The 14,288-nt window shown below is 32.5% G+C and overlaps 1 protein-coding gene and 1 pseudogene across 1 annotated transcript; one reads left to right on the top strand and one right to left on the bottom strand.

Moving 5' to 3' along the window:
- Positions 1-1,062: 1,062 nt before the first annotated feature.
- LOC139840246 (probable glycosyltransferase STELLO2) lies at positions 1,063-4,770 on the top strand (annotated as a pseudogene).
- An 844-nt stretch (positions 4,771-5,614) lies between these two features.
- LOC139840245 (uncharacterized) lies at positions 5,615-9,858 on the bottom strand. The gene is made up of 9 exons (XM_071830492.1): positions 9,669-9,858; positions 9,257-9,424; positions 8,829-8,878; positions 8,476-8,545; positions 8,249-8,354; positions 8,040-8,106; positions 7,876-7,951; positions 6,949-7,247; positions 5,615-5,938 (listed from the first exon to the last, which is right to left on the bottom strand). Exons 2-9 carry the CDS (start codon positions 9,417-9,419, stop codon positions 5,855-5,857), a joined length of 915 nt encoding a protein of 304 aa, XP_071686593.1. The 5' UTR covers positions 9,420-9,424; positions 9,669-9,858; the 3' UTR covers positions 5,615-5,854.
- Positions 9,859-14,288: the final 4,430 nt, after the last annotated feature.

The raw sequence follows: 14,288 nt of genomic DNA, 5'->3' as shown, positions 1-14,288 counted from the left end.
CTTTTCACTCGCAGGCTCCGTAACTATTTTTATCTATTAACAACAAACACATATGGGTCTTATTATTATTTTTTAATTATTTACTAATTTTTTGGATATATCTCAGTAAATCTTCTACTCTTAAATCATACGAAGTGTTAATATAAGATAACGGCTTAATTGCGCTAAATTTTTAAAAGTCAACAATTCTATAGCGAAACGCGGAGATACACATATATTGTTAATTTAAAATAACATTTAAATCTTTGACGTGTTACACATTTTAGTTCGACTCAAGTTGCGCTTCAACGACATCATCGTTAACCACGAAATAATTTTACAAACTAAACGTAATAAAATACATTGAAAACCGAACTCCCGGCACGAAGCGAGGGTTAGAAAACTAGTTTATTCCAAAAGAATGAGGAATTGATCCATGAAAGGTGTTAAAAGACAAATATAGACATTTTATTGACTTCAATTGATCCATGAAATTGATCGACTATCTTTTTTCAATAGGCTGATCCAACCCAATTTCATCCCACTCGAGCAAATTTATCTCCTTGCCAATGGCCTCCAAAGTTAGTCATCCTACCCCAACTCAATTAGATCAATCTTTTTTAAATTAAAGAAACATTTTATTTTATTGGAGTATTTTTACTCTAAATATGCAAGTTATGTACACGGTATTGCATGGATCAATTTTATATAATTTCTGGTTTGCAAAAAAAAAAAAAAAAAAAGGTTTGCAAAAAAAAAAAAAAAAAAAAAAAAAAATCCATTTTTACTTTGCATATTTACATAAATGTGCTTAGGAAAAGGTCATAAATTGCTATGTTGATAAACTTTCTGAGTTTATGTATAAAAATGGAAATGTTAGTACTCTACACTTTGATGTTTTGTCATATTCATTCAAACATAACAATAAACATCCCCAATCATTCATTCATGGTGATATCATTCTAGATTCAAAGCCAAAAACTTTGCGACTTTAAACATGTAGGACCCAACAACTACTAATCACAATTGAAGTTGAAGATACACAAGCAGAGAACTACTTAACACACACACACACACACACACACACTAGTGTGTGCTTCCAAAGACTAAATGATCCTCAAAAATATACACAATCTAACGAGTGTATGAATGTGTAAATGATTCAATGTTGGTCCAACAACATACTCCAAATTCCAAACCCCAAAACCCTAAATTACAATAATTGCCAACAAAAATCCACCCAAATCGATTCTCCCCATCAGAATCACTTGATTTCTCTACATGGGTTTCACAAAATATTTACAAATTTGTCACAATTGCAATCCTGATCGCCACCGTTGCCGCCGAGTTCTTCCTCCGTAACGCCGGCGACTCTGCCACCTTCTTTTGCTTCCAATCTGAAATCCCACAAACAAAAACCATTACTTTACGCAAAATTGATTATGATTCAGTCACACCACCCATTTCAGATTATCAGATACCACTACCCCATATTCAAGGTTCAAATCAGATCAATGGATTGTTGTTTCAGTATCCGATTACCCGTCAAATTCGGTTAAAAATTTGTTAAAAATTAAAGGTTGGCAAGTTCTTGCAGTTGGGAAGGCAAAAACTCCTAGTGACTGGAGTCTTAAAGGTACAATCTTTTTGTCATTAGAAGATCAAGCGAAATTAGGGTTTCGGGTTGTTGATTATTTGCCTTATAATTCATATGTTAGAAAAAGTGTAGGCTATTTGTTTGCTATTCAACATGGTGCTAAAAAAATATTTGATTTTGATGATAGAGGTGAAATAATTGATGATGATATTAGCAAGCATTTCGACGTCGAATTAGCAGGTGAAAATGCTAAAAAGGAGGTTATTTTGCAGTAATGCAGTATAATCATGATAACGCGAATCGAACTGTTGTAAATCCTTATATTCATTTTGGTCAAAGATCAGTTTGGCCTAGGCCTAGGGGATTGCCATTAGAGAATGTAGGTGAAATCGAGCATGAAGAATATTACGATCAAGTGGTTAGCGGGAATCAATATATTCAACAAGGGATTTCGAATGGGTTACCAGATGTTGATTCGGTTTTTTACTTTACTAAAAAACAAAATCTTGAACCTTTTGATATTAGATTCGATCAACATGCGCCAAAAGTTGTATTACCTCAAGGGATAATGATACCTTTAAATTCCTTCAATACCATGTTTCAGTACGCATCGTTTTCGGGTTTAATGCTTCCTGTTTCGGTTAGTTCAATGGCTTCTGATGTGTTACGAGGTTATTGGGCACAACGTCTTTTATGGGAAATTGGTGGGTATGTTGTCGTTTATCCTCCTACGGTCCATAGATACGATACAATTAAATCATATCCATTTGCAGAAGAGAAAGATCTTCATGTAAATGCCGGTAATTTGGTACGTTTTCTTGTTTCTTGGAAATCGGATAAACATAGATTATTTGAAAAGATATTGGATTTAAGTTATGCCATGTCTAAAGAAGGCTTTTGAAGCGAAAAAGATTTGAAATTTACAGTTGCGTGGATTCAAGATTTGATTTCGGTAGGTTATTTGCAGCCACGTTTAGTGTTGCTTGAATTGAATAGACGGAAAAATATAATTAATTATGGAGATCGGAAGGATTTTGTACCTCAAAAGTTACCGTCTAGTTTTCTTGGTGTGGATGAAACGAATACAGTAAATTATGAAATAGGGAATTTGGTTCGGTGGAGAAAGAATTTTGGGAATACTGTTGTTATAATGTTTTGTAATGGACCCGTTGAACGAACTGCTTTGGAATGGAGATTGTTATATGGAAGGATATTCAAATCTGTAATTATTTTTGCGGAAAAAAAGAATCGTGATCTTGTTGTTGAAGGTGGTCATTTTGATCATCTGTACAATATAATTTTCAATTATTTCAAATTTCGAATACTTGATGTATACATATCTTTTGTAAGCCAGCATAACATAATTTATTGGGATTGCGCCCATAAACATCTAGTACATCAAAATGATTTGATAATCTCATTGACTATCCGATTTACTAAACGCTAATTTGGACGTACTCAAATTGGCTTCTGGAGAGTAGGTGTAGTCTCATTTTAGACAGTGCTGCGGAACTCAGAATTACTACAACAAGGGGAGTACTTTGCGAGCACTCGGTCAAAATTGGTCAAACTCGGTCAAAACTCAGTCAACCATGGCCAGAAGTCAGGATTGCTCGGAAAATTGATCATAACTCGGCCAAAACGTGGGATTACTCAGAAAATTGGTCAAAATCGGTCATAGTCAGACTTGGTCAACATCGAGATTCCGAGTCCTCCCCGAGTAGCGATTTTTGCAACCTTGATTTTAGAACAATCAATATATTAATGGCTAAAAGTTTGTTGAAACTTCAATTAACATATATTCAATCATCTTACACCTATTAATTTTGTTTTTATGTTTGTTTTCTTATTTTATTTTAAATTTTATTAAATTTATTTGTGTGGCAGGCAACTTCCAAAATTGTTTGAAAGATTTACAAATGCAGAAGGGTTTATATTTTTACAAGACAAATACAATTATTAATTACTGGAACTTGGTACAAGCTAACAAGACTAAACTGTGGATAACAGACAAGGTTTGACTTTACATATAGTTCTTGAAAGTCTTTGACTACACGTAAAATGTCTAAAGATCCTTAAATTTTTAACTAGAAGGGCAAATTATTAATTCCAGCTTGCATTTTTTCCAGTAAGAAATGATGCTCTTACACTCTTCTGTTATACTTTGTTCCCAAACAAGAATTTTATTGAAAATGACCAAACTAAACACTTTCTTCCTCCATACTTACCTCTATAGCTGGTTTAGAAATATCAATTTGACCGATTTACCCTCAAGTTCACTTGTTTTATTTTCGGGCAAGACACGAGTGCTTTGATTGATGTAATAAGTATTTAAAAGAGTAGAAAATGCCTGGTACTTTAGGCTCTATCTACTACTACATGTTATTTCACTTTTTCCTTAAAAACTATACACTTGAAAGGATTTAATCCATTTATCACCAGAAACTAGTTCAATTATTATCTTAACATATCTGTTTCCGCAGGTATCGAGATCTTAGACCATTGTTCCATACGACGACAACAAAGATTGTTATGGAAAACAAGCGGAAATGGTTAAAAAAAGTTGTGAACTCAATGCCAGCTCATTTGCAGATCAGTTACAAGGACCATACAAAGAATCATGACTTGAGCCTCACGATTTGCACTTCAGAGGTGTTCTATATCCCTCAAAGGTTTGTGGTTGACTTTATTGACTTGGTCAACCTTGTGGGAGATCTTGATGTACATCAGAAAGTTGTTATTCCCATGTTTTTTATAGCAATGGACTCTCCTCAGAATTTTGATCCTGTTTTTAGTAAAATGATATATAAACGAAAGCCACCTTCGAATATTACCACGAGTTTTTATTTACCTGAAGTACCTGCGGTGTACCTGTTGCGCGTTTCTAATGAGCAAGAATTTATAAAACTCATTAGAGTAATGGCAGCTGGTGATCCTCTTTTATTGGATTTGGTTTGAAAGATAACTGTAACATTGTACTAGGTTTTTTATTCTTTGGCTGTGGTCTTTGTATCGTTCTTCGACAACAGACCATAGGTTGTCGTTAAGGTGCATGAAACACGTGTACTATTACACAATCGTTACGTACAAGAGTTATATGCAAACTTTAAGTCTGTTGTTATAAAAATCGAATATAGAAACTAACTGAATGGTTGGAGAATTTTGTATTTTTAGATAGTGAAAAAGATGGGAAATGGAGTAGTTTTACGGTGAAGTACCCTTCATTTCTGTTAAATGTTTAATTACTACATATTTTCTATGTATGCTAGTTTTGTTATCAACAGAAATGAAATAAAAGTTTATTAACACTTAATATTAGATAACTTTTGGCTTAAAACTCTTAAACTACATAAGTTAAGTGTAAGTTTATAGTACATTGATTTTCTTTTTCTAGTATTATTATCATCATAGGCTTTAAATAATGATTTCTTAATTTATATACTTTGTGCATCTATTTTGAACCAACAATGGTAGGAAACATATATAAATAGTTAAATACACAACTTCATGGTAGTGATTTTGGTAAGGTGCAACATTATTAGATATCAACAATACTTGCGCATGGTTTCATTCATCTTTAATCTGAACCATCACAATTAAATCTGAACCATCACAATTTTATTTAACTTGTTCAATCTGACTATTTGGTTGAACTCGAATTCCGTATGGGTCAGGCTTGGTAATTCAATGAGGTCAACTGAACCATGCGACAAGCCTCTCAACTCACGATCTCTTTAATGACGACTTCTATTACTAACTTCTTAGATATAGTTACCATAGAAGAGTTCCTTTTAACTTTATAGTAACACATAAACCTAGCCAACATTCAAGCATAAACAAACACAGACATACTAAGTGTACAAACCTGTAAAAACCAAGAGAAAGTTTAAGTCTTTAACGAAACAAGCCCATCCACAAACACAAGCTTACATGTATTCTCAATAGTCAAACAAATTTGGTGTAAAATTGAGTCAACATAGACGATAACATGAACATACAAAGAATGACAAGTGAAGGAAGTTACTTAAAATTGGATCATATTGCAAAGCATAGTTAACTTAGAGAAAGTGTATACAAACCACATGCCACAATTCCACTCAAAAGCCTTTTATAGAGCTTTAGAGAAGATCCTGTATCCTTAGCAATTAACCAACTTCGTAAATAGTAATTTTAGAGAAACGATTTACCCGTCAGAAGCTAAAATGAAGGAACAAAAAAAAATGCAACGAGAAAGTTTCTTTTGTTGATTTTTTTTTCTTTTTTTCTTTTTGGTAAAAGCTAATCCGTATCCATATCCGAAATGGCTTCATTCAGGATTCCCTGAACCTCTTTCACTCTTTGTCTTGACAGTGCAACACAATCCTGCAACCATAGCCCCATATGAAAATGGGTCAGTTTGGGTAACATTTTCACCTCGTTAACATGATATTGGGTCAGTTTGGGTCTTATATTGATAATGAGTCAAACAAGTTATTAATGCTTTTTTTTAGTAACCATACATGATATAGAACTTAAAGGTGACAACTTTGACCCACTTACTTATGAGTGGAGTCCCAACCTTCGTTAGTGAAGGTGTTTGGTGTGCGCCAAATTACTCACCAAGATACGGAGTGTCATGTGAAACCATGCGCCAGCCAAAAGGGTGGCGTACCTTGGCGCTGATTATATGGGACCCAAAGTAATTCTAATTTGTACCATGTGTTTTATAACTTGTACCTATTATACTTTAGGGGTATATTTGTGAGTATTATTTAGTCAAAGATAGGGAGGGTTTAGTGCAAGAAAAGTGAAAGGGTTTGGTGCTAATTTGGCGCTGATGTGGAGGAGAGAAATTTAATGAAGAAGATGCTAAGATGGGGAGTGGCCCGAATGGGCCAATTCTAGGTTTGTCTTATCTCTAAAGGGTCGAAAATCGCTCAATGTGAGTATTTGATGCATACAACCTACTATATCGCTGTATTAGAGAAACTGAATCAGCATTGTGATGAGATATTTAACATAATCATAACTAAAAGCACATTGTTCATAAAATAAAACAAGACTTGCAGCCTCCCACCATTTCCAATCGAACCAAATATTAACCGTTATCAACACGCCTATCTTTTCAACTTTACATTAACTAATTACTGATCATATACGAGTTAAAAGAGTTGGATCACAAGTGTTGGTGTGTAAGTGTATAACCATAACAGATACACTTTGGCCTGCATGCATAACGGACCCGTTTTGACCAGAACCCATGATGACCCATTACCCATAATGCTATACACCCTCCCCTTCGCCAACTCTACTTTGTTTGAAACCCTTCAAAATCTATCTTAAGTTCATCAAATACTGTCTAAATATTTCAAAAACCTTAGTTGTACACTGACCTGGACCACGGACTCATAAGCAAGACCAGCACCACCTGGTTTGTTAAGAGACACCAATTGATAAGATGAATCCAATACAATCGTTATCATAGTTTCCATGATCGATTCTTCCTCGGCCGTTGGATCAGCCAGGATGTATTTTTTGTGAAGTACGCATGTTAACCCAAATGGAATGTTCCTTAATTTAAGTTTCCTTTTCTCCTCGTTCACCGGTTTATTTTTTACGTTATACCCCTCATTTTCTTTGGAAACAATTACAACTCTTCCATCATCATTCAATGACACTAACGGAATTTGCACTGCAACATTAAGTAATGAAATTTAACGTAAGGAGCAATAATAAGCACGATCACTAAAAAAATTCCCACAAATTTCTGTAATTGATTGCTTATATGATGAAAAATATAAACATAAAGCTCAAGTTAAGAGCTCTGAATTATTTCTTCTTTTCTTTGTCTATCATGTTGTGGATTGCTCTATATATCTATTTTGTTTCAACAATATCTTTTCATATAATTATAATTTTACAGAAACTGAAGTCATATAACCATGAGCAAAGTATATCTAGTAGAATCGAAAAATTTTATATTCTCTGTTAGGCCAAAGAAAATGCAATGCACTAAACATAAACTTGACTTTCGTAGTGACATATAGCCATCAAATAATGACTGAAAGAGTATTAAATGGAGTCAGATTATATATAATAGTACTTCTCTGAATTTAAGAAGTAGTAGAATGACCATTTTTTGAAATGAAAGTTGACCGTTTCTTTTTAGTTAAAGTCAAATCGATTTCAACTGCTGAAAGTTGACCCATTTTAGTTAAATTATGACACGCTATAAATGAATAAGATGCCTAAGAACCATTGTATTCAAAGTTAGCTGATATTACAAGAAAACGGGCACACAATAATGTCGAACAACTTACAATGGGAAAATGCAGCCACTGAAGCAAGTAAAGCAGCATCAAATAGAGCACCATCAGCATCCAAACAATATACATCCTATTAAATCACCATAATTTATTACTCATGTGACAACATAAACACATTAACAAAATTAGAAATACAAAGATGGATTAGATAAAAGTACCAGGTATGCCATCCAAGCAGCTTTGCCACTGACCAATGACAACTCTTTTAAATCAATCATCCCAGAACTGCAACAAACATATTCCATTTAATGAAAAAGCATCAAACAAACAAGGAAAGCAAATATGGTTCAATTTTCTGAAGCATACGATTAACCTCATATACCTCAATTACTAAACGATCCAATTAAATGTAAAAGAAAATTTTCACCTTAAGATAGTATCAGATAACTGCTTTGACACTACAGGTGCAGCTTCGGCAGGTCTGCCAGGCCTTACAATAGGAGAACAAATTGCAGGCATGTGGAACTCAATCGCTGTAAAAAAAAAAAAAAAAAAAAAAAAAAAAAAAAAAACATTATCAAATACAGGAAGAATAATAAATTAGAGCAAGAAATAGACATAATGATATACATAAAAAGTGCATGGAACTCAGACCTATGCAGCCTTCATCAGGTGTTTCCTTTGCAGGTGTCATAACTTCCATTTTAATGGCAGCTAACATAGTCTGCAACAACATATCAAAAGTGTGTTTTGATTTGCATATTGGATTTTTGGATAATCTAATTGTGTAGGGGTCGTATAATCAATCGCGGATTAGTGTCATACTAGCTACAATAAAACCAATAACCAAAAGGCTGAAAAAATGCAAATGTTATCTCATACAGCCTGTTTAATTAGGGTTAATTATCTAATTCTGACTCACTTTCATAATGCACTTCCAAACAAATTCTGTGCGTAAAATTATAAAAACATAACAAGATTCACTAAAAGGTTAACAGAAACATTACAGTGCAGCCTATCTTTGCTAATGCTGATCCATCTGCAGATGCTACCGCACCTAGATTACACAAACAAAATTAAAAAAAAAAAATTGCAAAATGTGTTATCAATATACATAAGGTTAAAGTTTTTTTGAATGTATCAAACTTCACCCAAAATTAAACTCTCTCAACTTTAAATGATTCTACTATATGTATGATAATAAAAATTTTAATTATTGCTATTGTAATTGTCCAATAAATTCTTCATCGACTAACCAAATTTTTTATGTGAAAGCCATATAAGTTAACAAGTCATTAAAACAAGTTATAGGTCCACTACATACAATAGAATTATAGGTAAAGTTCCATACTTTTTTTTACCTTGCGTCCGAATGTATATATATCCTATAGATACAAACCAAATAAAAAAAAAAAGTAACAAGTTTCAAAATAACCTAAAGCCAAGGAAGTATCTCTAGCTTTAGTAAGTGGTCTAGCATCAGGCCGTACGGATTCGATCAAATGCCGTTCGTGAAATCGTAACGGAAAAAGTCTTCTGAAAGCATCAACTTCCATCTCTGATGAAAAATCAGTTGCACCATTCACAGAAACCCCCATTTTCTATGCACATATAATAAAAAAAAAAAATCACAAACATACATAAATTTCCAAAATTTAAGTATATTTAACTACATGTAAAGCAAACCCTAGAACATTTAATAACATCATAAACAGTTTCACTTTCACAATATTGATATACCAAAAGACAGGTAATTTTAATGAAATTAAGAATAAGAATAGTAATTAAATAGAAATACGGAGTATGTATCTACATATTACGCAGTATTAATATTGTAAAAATCAAACCTTGAAAGATGGGTGTGTGGTCGTGTGGAAACAGATGTGGTTGTTTCACAGTCGAAAGCGGAAGAAGAATAAGAAATAGTGTTTTTATCGGTTTTGTGCGTCAGCCGGTGTTTAAAATAAGGCGGGTTCATCGGAGTGGCCCAATAGGTGCTTCGGGTCGGGTTGTGTATTGGAACTTTGGAAGGGATTTTTTTCCTCTGAAAAATAGATTTAATCTTTAATTCTTAATTTTAAATTAAATAAATTGAAATTGATATTTGCAACGACCGTATATATAGATATCGTTAACGTGCACTAATACGTTGTATGTAGTGGTCAATATTGACATGTGAATGACAGATTTTTGAAATATACAAGTATTTTTTGCATGTTGGACTATCGCTCAAAAAAATCTGTTTCAACCCTAACAACAATGCAAATCAACACTAAACAGATATTAACACATAACTTAAAACAACACCCATGTCTTTGCTGATAAAACCCCGAAAAATCATTAAAAAGTAATTTGTCGATTAGATGAGGGTATAAACATGTGACAATCTGATGAAGACGGAAGGGCGGAAGGCAACCATAAATCCTCAAGAATCCTAAATACTAATCATACAACCCCTCAAAAACCTACACGTAATAAGGAATGTACACCCATTACCAAAGACATTCAATTAACAACATCCCAAGCTCTAAATACCCAACAAATCAAAACCTACTACATACACACCCAATCCACCCAAGATTTCAAGAGGTCCAAACCTCAAGTACAAAACAAACTGAGAGATGTAAGAGCACTCTGAAAAAGACACCAAACCCACCGACAAGAGATGCGGGAAACCTTATGATGGAAAACTAACACGTTAGGTATGGAGATAGATATGACCGGTTATATAATAGGGGGAGCATATGAAAGCTATTTCTTTCAATAGTCGGCCAAATGACTACATGATCATCGGTCTACTCAACCTCAATTCACAATTTTGAACCTTATACATGAAAGGACCCGTTCATACCGATTATAAACGATTCACAATAGTTGATTTCATTGCGAGGTATTTGACCTCTAAATGATACATTTTACAAACATTGCATTCGCTTTTGAAAGACAAACTTTCATTACATCGAAAGTTGACAGCATGAATACCATTTCATAATATATCCAACTATAAATGACTTAATAATATTCTTGATGAACTCAACGACTCGAATGCAACGTCTTTTTGAAATATGCCATGAATGACTCCAAGTAATATCTCTAAAATGAGCAAATGCACAGCGGAAGATTTCTTTCATACCTGAGAATAAACATGCTTTAAAGTGTCAACCAAAAGGTTGGTGAGTTCATAGGTTTATCATAAGCAATAAAATTCATCATTTTGATAGACCACAAGATTTAAATACAGTACACATATCTCGTGTACAAAACCATTTTTCATAATGCTTAGCAGAGTAGGTTCGTATCCTTTTCTCCCCCGTAGGTTGCCTCACGATTTTTAATAACCGTACACATATCTCGTGCAAAAAAATAACATACACATAACCTGTGTATAAAATCATTATCTCGATACATAACATTTCATTTTACATTCATTGCTTGGCTTGGTAACCGACCTTAACATATAATGCGCATCAATAATATCCCCAAAACAGAACATCTCGTCTGTATAATAAATAAACTTCGAAGTACTAAACACCACGCCCACTAGCTCTTCCGTCTAGTGAACATTCTGGGTGGGGGTGTTAAACCCGGTAGCTACCTTTAGGATTCGTGTGAATTAGGGCCATACCCTATTCTAATTCTTAGGTTACCAAGCAATAATAATCTGGGGAAAAATATTCACATCAATTTGTGGCAATTATCATGTCCACATAATTCAATAATAATCCACAGAACTTCTGTCTGCATAATAATTCATTCGAGGAATGTTTTGCTTGTGTCTATCTCGTCAAATATTTATAAAAGCATTTCATGCATTCGCAGTTCAAAATATATTTCAAAAGCATTTAATAAAGCAGTTGTAAAAACATCGCATGTATTCTCAGTCCCAAAAATGTAAAGAGTAAAAGGGGGCAAATGAACTCACTATACGAAATTTTGTAGTAAAAATATGCATACGACGGAACTGAACAATGCAGGGTTGGCCTCGGATTCACGAACCTAAATCATTCATATATATTAACACACATAATTGCAATCGAACAAATATATATATATATATATATATATATATATATATATATATATATATATATATATATATATATATATATATATATATATATATATATATATATATATATATATTTATTAGTTATATCATTTTTATATTAATAACGTATATGTCTCAATTCATTTGATATATTTTAAATAAATAACAATATTAATTTTGTTACGTTATATGTATTACGTATATTTTCATGTAACTGATATTTATTTGGTAAAATAATATTAATAATAAAAATTTGTATCTTTTTATGATAATAATAATAATACTATAAATAATTAGATTTAGTAATGATATTGATATTAATAGTTTTGATAATAATACTAATAATGATAATAACTAAAATAATAATTTTTAATATTAATGCTAATGGTTTTAATCTTAATGATACTACTAATAATAACCTAATGATAATACTAATAGTAATACTTATAATAATGATAATAATAATAATAATAATAATAATAATAATAATAATAATAATAATAATAATAATAATAATAATAATAATAAAAGTAAATAATAAAAAAAATAAGTTTACTACCTTTAAAGAGCTTTTCCCAAAAAAATACATCAAACAGGGCTCGAACCCAAGACCTCTTGTTTAAGCACAAACACCCCTAACAATCCAATCTATTATGTTTTTCTGATTTAACTCCCACAGTTAACCCATTTCATTATCATTTTGAACTAACACCCATTATTACCTAAACTATCATCATACTATGATATATCATCATGATCGTGATCAACCATCATCATCACTATCATCATTATAATTGTCATCACCATGTTATCAACTTCATAACACTCAAAATGATTTGTTGCTTAACATAGCCCAATATTTGAAAGGCCCAAGATGCAAAACCCTTAGTCCATTAATGACCCGGTAACAATTAAAATGGATATGTGTGTATATGTTTGGCTCGTCTGACTCCACCATAATCCAAATAGATAATAGTAACAATTAGATATCTATTCCTTTCTCTTTTTCTTTGCACAACAACAAAAAACAAGGAATTCAGTGGAGCAATTGATCAATATCATTCATCATCAACACATCGATCATCACATTCTATAACTTGATCATCTTCAACAACATCCTCGTACATCATTTTCTATCATCACCCACGTCACAGGGTCATCATCATAATAGACCCATCACTGTTCATCGTCATTGATAATGCTAAAAATGAACATATATTTCATAGCATTATCCTTCAAGAAAGACAAGCTTTTAGTTGCTATTGTTCTATTTACAAGTGATATTCGTTTAAATAATAAAAGGTGAAGACAAAAGACAGATTCGACGATTTGAAGACGCAAACAACCAAAAAGCTAAAAAGTACAAAGTACAATCCAAGTGGTTCAATTTATTGATGAGAAACGTCTCAAAATTACAAGAGTACGAGCCGCAGAACGCAAAGTACAAGATATTAAATAGTACGCAAGGACGTTCGAAATTCTGGAAACAGAACATGAACCAACTATCAACGCGTGATGCAACGGAGCTAAAATTACAAGTCAACAATGCACAAGAATATAATATAATATATAATTAGTTATATAAAATTATATATATTATATTATATATTAAATAAATACGCGCATCCCACGTTTTGGAATCACGTGTGAGCAGGAAAAGGCTGCCATGCGATCGCATGGCCAGCCTGCCTAAATCCCATGTAATCGCATGGCTTGCTGTAGCAGGTCAGGTCCTATAAATTGAAGCGTTTGGTCGACGAATTTTTACACCATATCATATATCTTACTCTCTCTCTCTCTCAATATATTTATATTTATAATTTTAATTTTAATTTTAATTTTAATTTTAATTTTAATTTTAATTTTAAGTTAATAATAATAAGGTTATAGTGGCGAATGTTTTAAGTTTGTAAGTCGAAATTCTGTCCGTGTAACACTACGCGATTAATACTCATTGTAAGTTATGTTCAACCTTTTTAAATTAATGTCTCGTAGCTAAGTTATTATTATGCTTATTTAAATCGAAGTAATCGTGATGTTGGGCTAAATATTAAAGACGGGGTTATTGGGCTTTGTACCATAATTGGGGTTTGGACAAAAGATCAACACTTGTGGAAATTAGACTATGGGCTATTAATGGGCTTTATATTAACTAAACGATACCTCGTTAATTTAATATAAAGGTTACAATTTGACGTATCTATTTATAACCATTTACATATGTTGGATGTTGTTACTTTGGTAACAATTTACATATGGTTGTGTGTTCTTGAATGAAGAATTGATATTCTATGATTGACAAATTATATGTTTGTGTCTTATTTCTACATGGTATCATAGCGACCACCTTGATTGTTGGTGATTTTTCTTCGATTACTTCAATCAACGATCTAGGGTTTGCTTTTCTTCATCTGATATT

Source organism: Rutidosis leptorrhynchoides, chromosome 4 (assembly GCF_046630445.1).
Source record: "Rutidosis leptorrhynchoides isolate AG116_Rl617_1_P2 chromosome 4, CSIRO_AGI_Rlap_v1, whole genome shotgun sequence".
NCBI classification, from domain to species: Eukaryota; Viridiplantae; Streptophyta; class Magnoliopsida; order Asterales; family Asteraceae; genus Rutidosis; species Rutidosis leptorrhynchoides.
Note: the sequence above shows the minus strand (reverse complement) of the source record. Positions and strands in the feature narration are given on the sequence as shown.

What these genes read in the sequence shown, in the direction of transcription:
- LOC139840245 (XM_071830492.1), bottom strand. Translation starts at nt 9,419, where the DNA reads ATGGGGGTTTCTGTGAATGGTGCAACTGATTTTTCATCAGAGATGGAA. An exon ending in TAGCAAAGATAGGCTGCACT is followed by an intron (nt 8,546 to 8,828) that starts GTAATGTTTCTG and finishes ATGTTGTTGCAG; the next exon opens with ACTATGTTAGCTGCCATTAA. An exon ending in ACCTGATGAAGGCTGCATAG is followed by an intron (nt 8,355 to 8,475) that starts GTCTGAGTTCCA and finishes TTTTTTTTACAG; the next exon opens with CGATTGAGTTCCACATGCCT.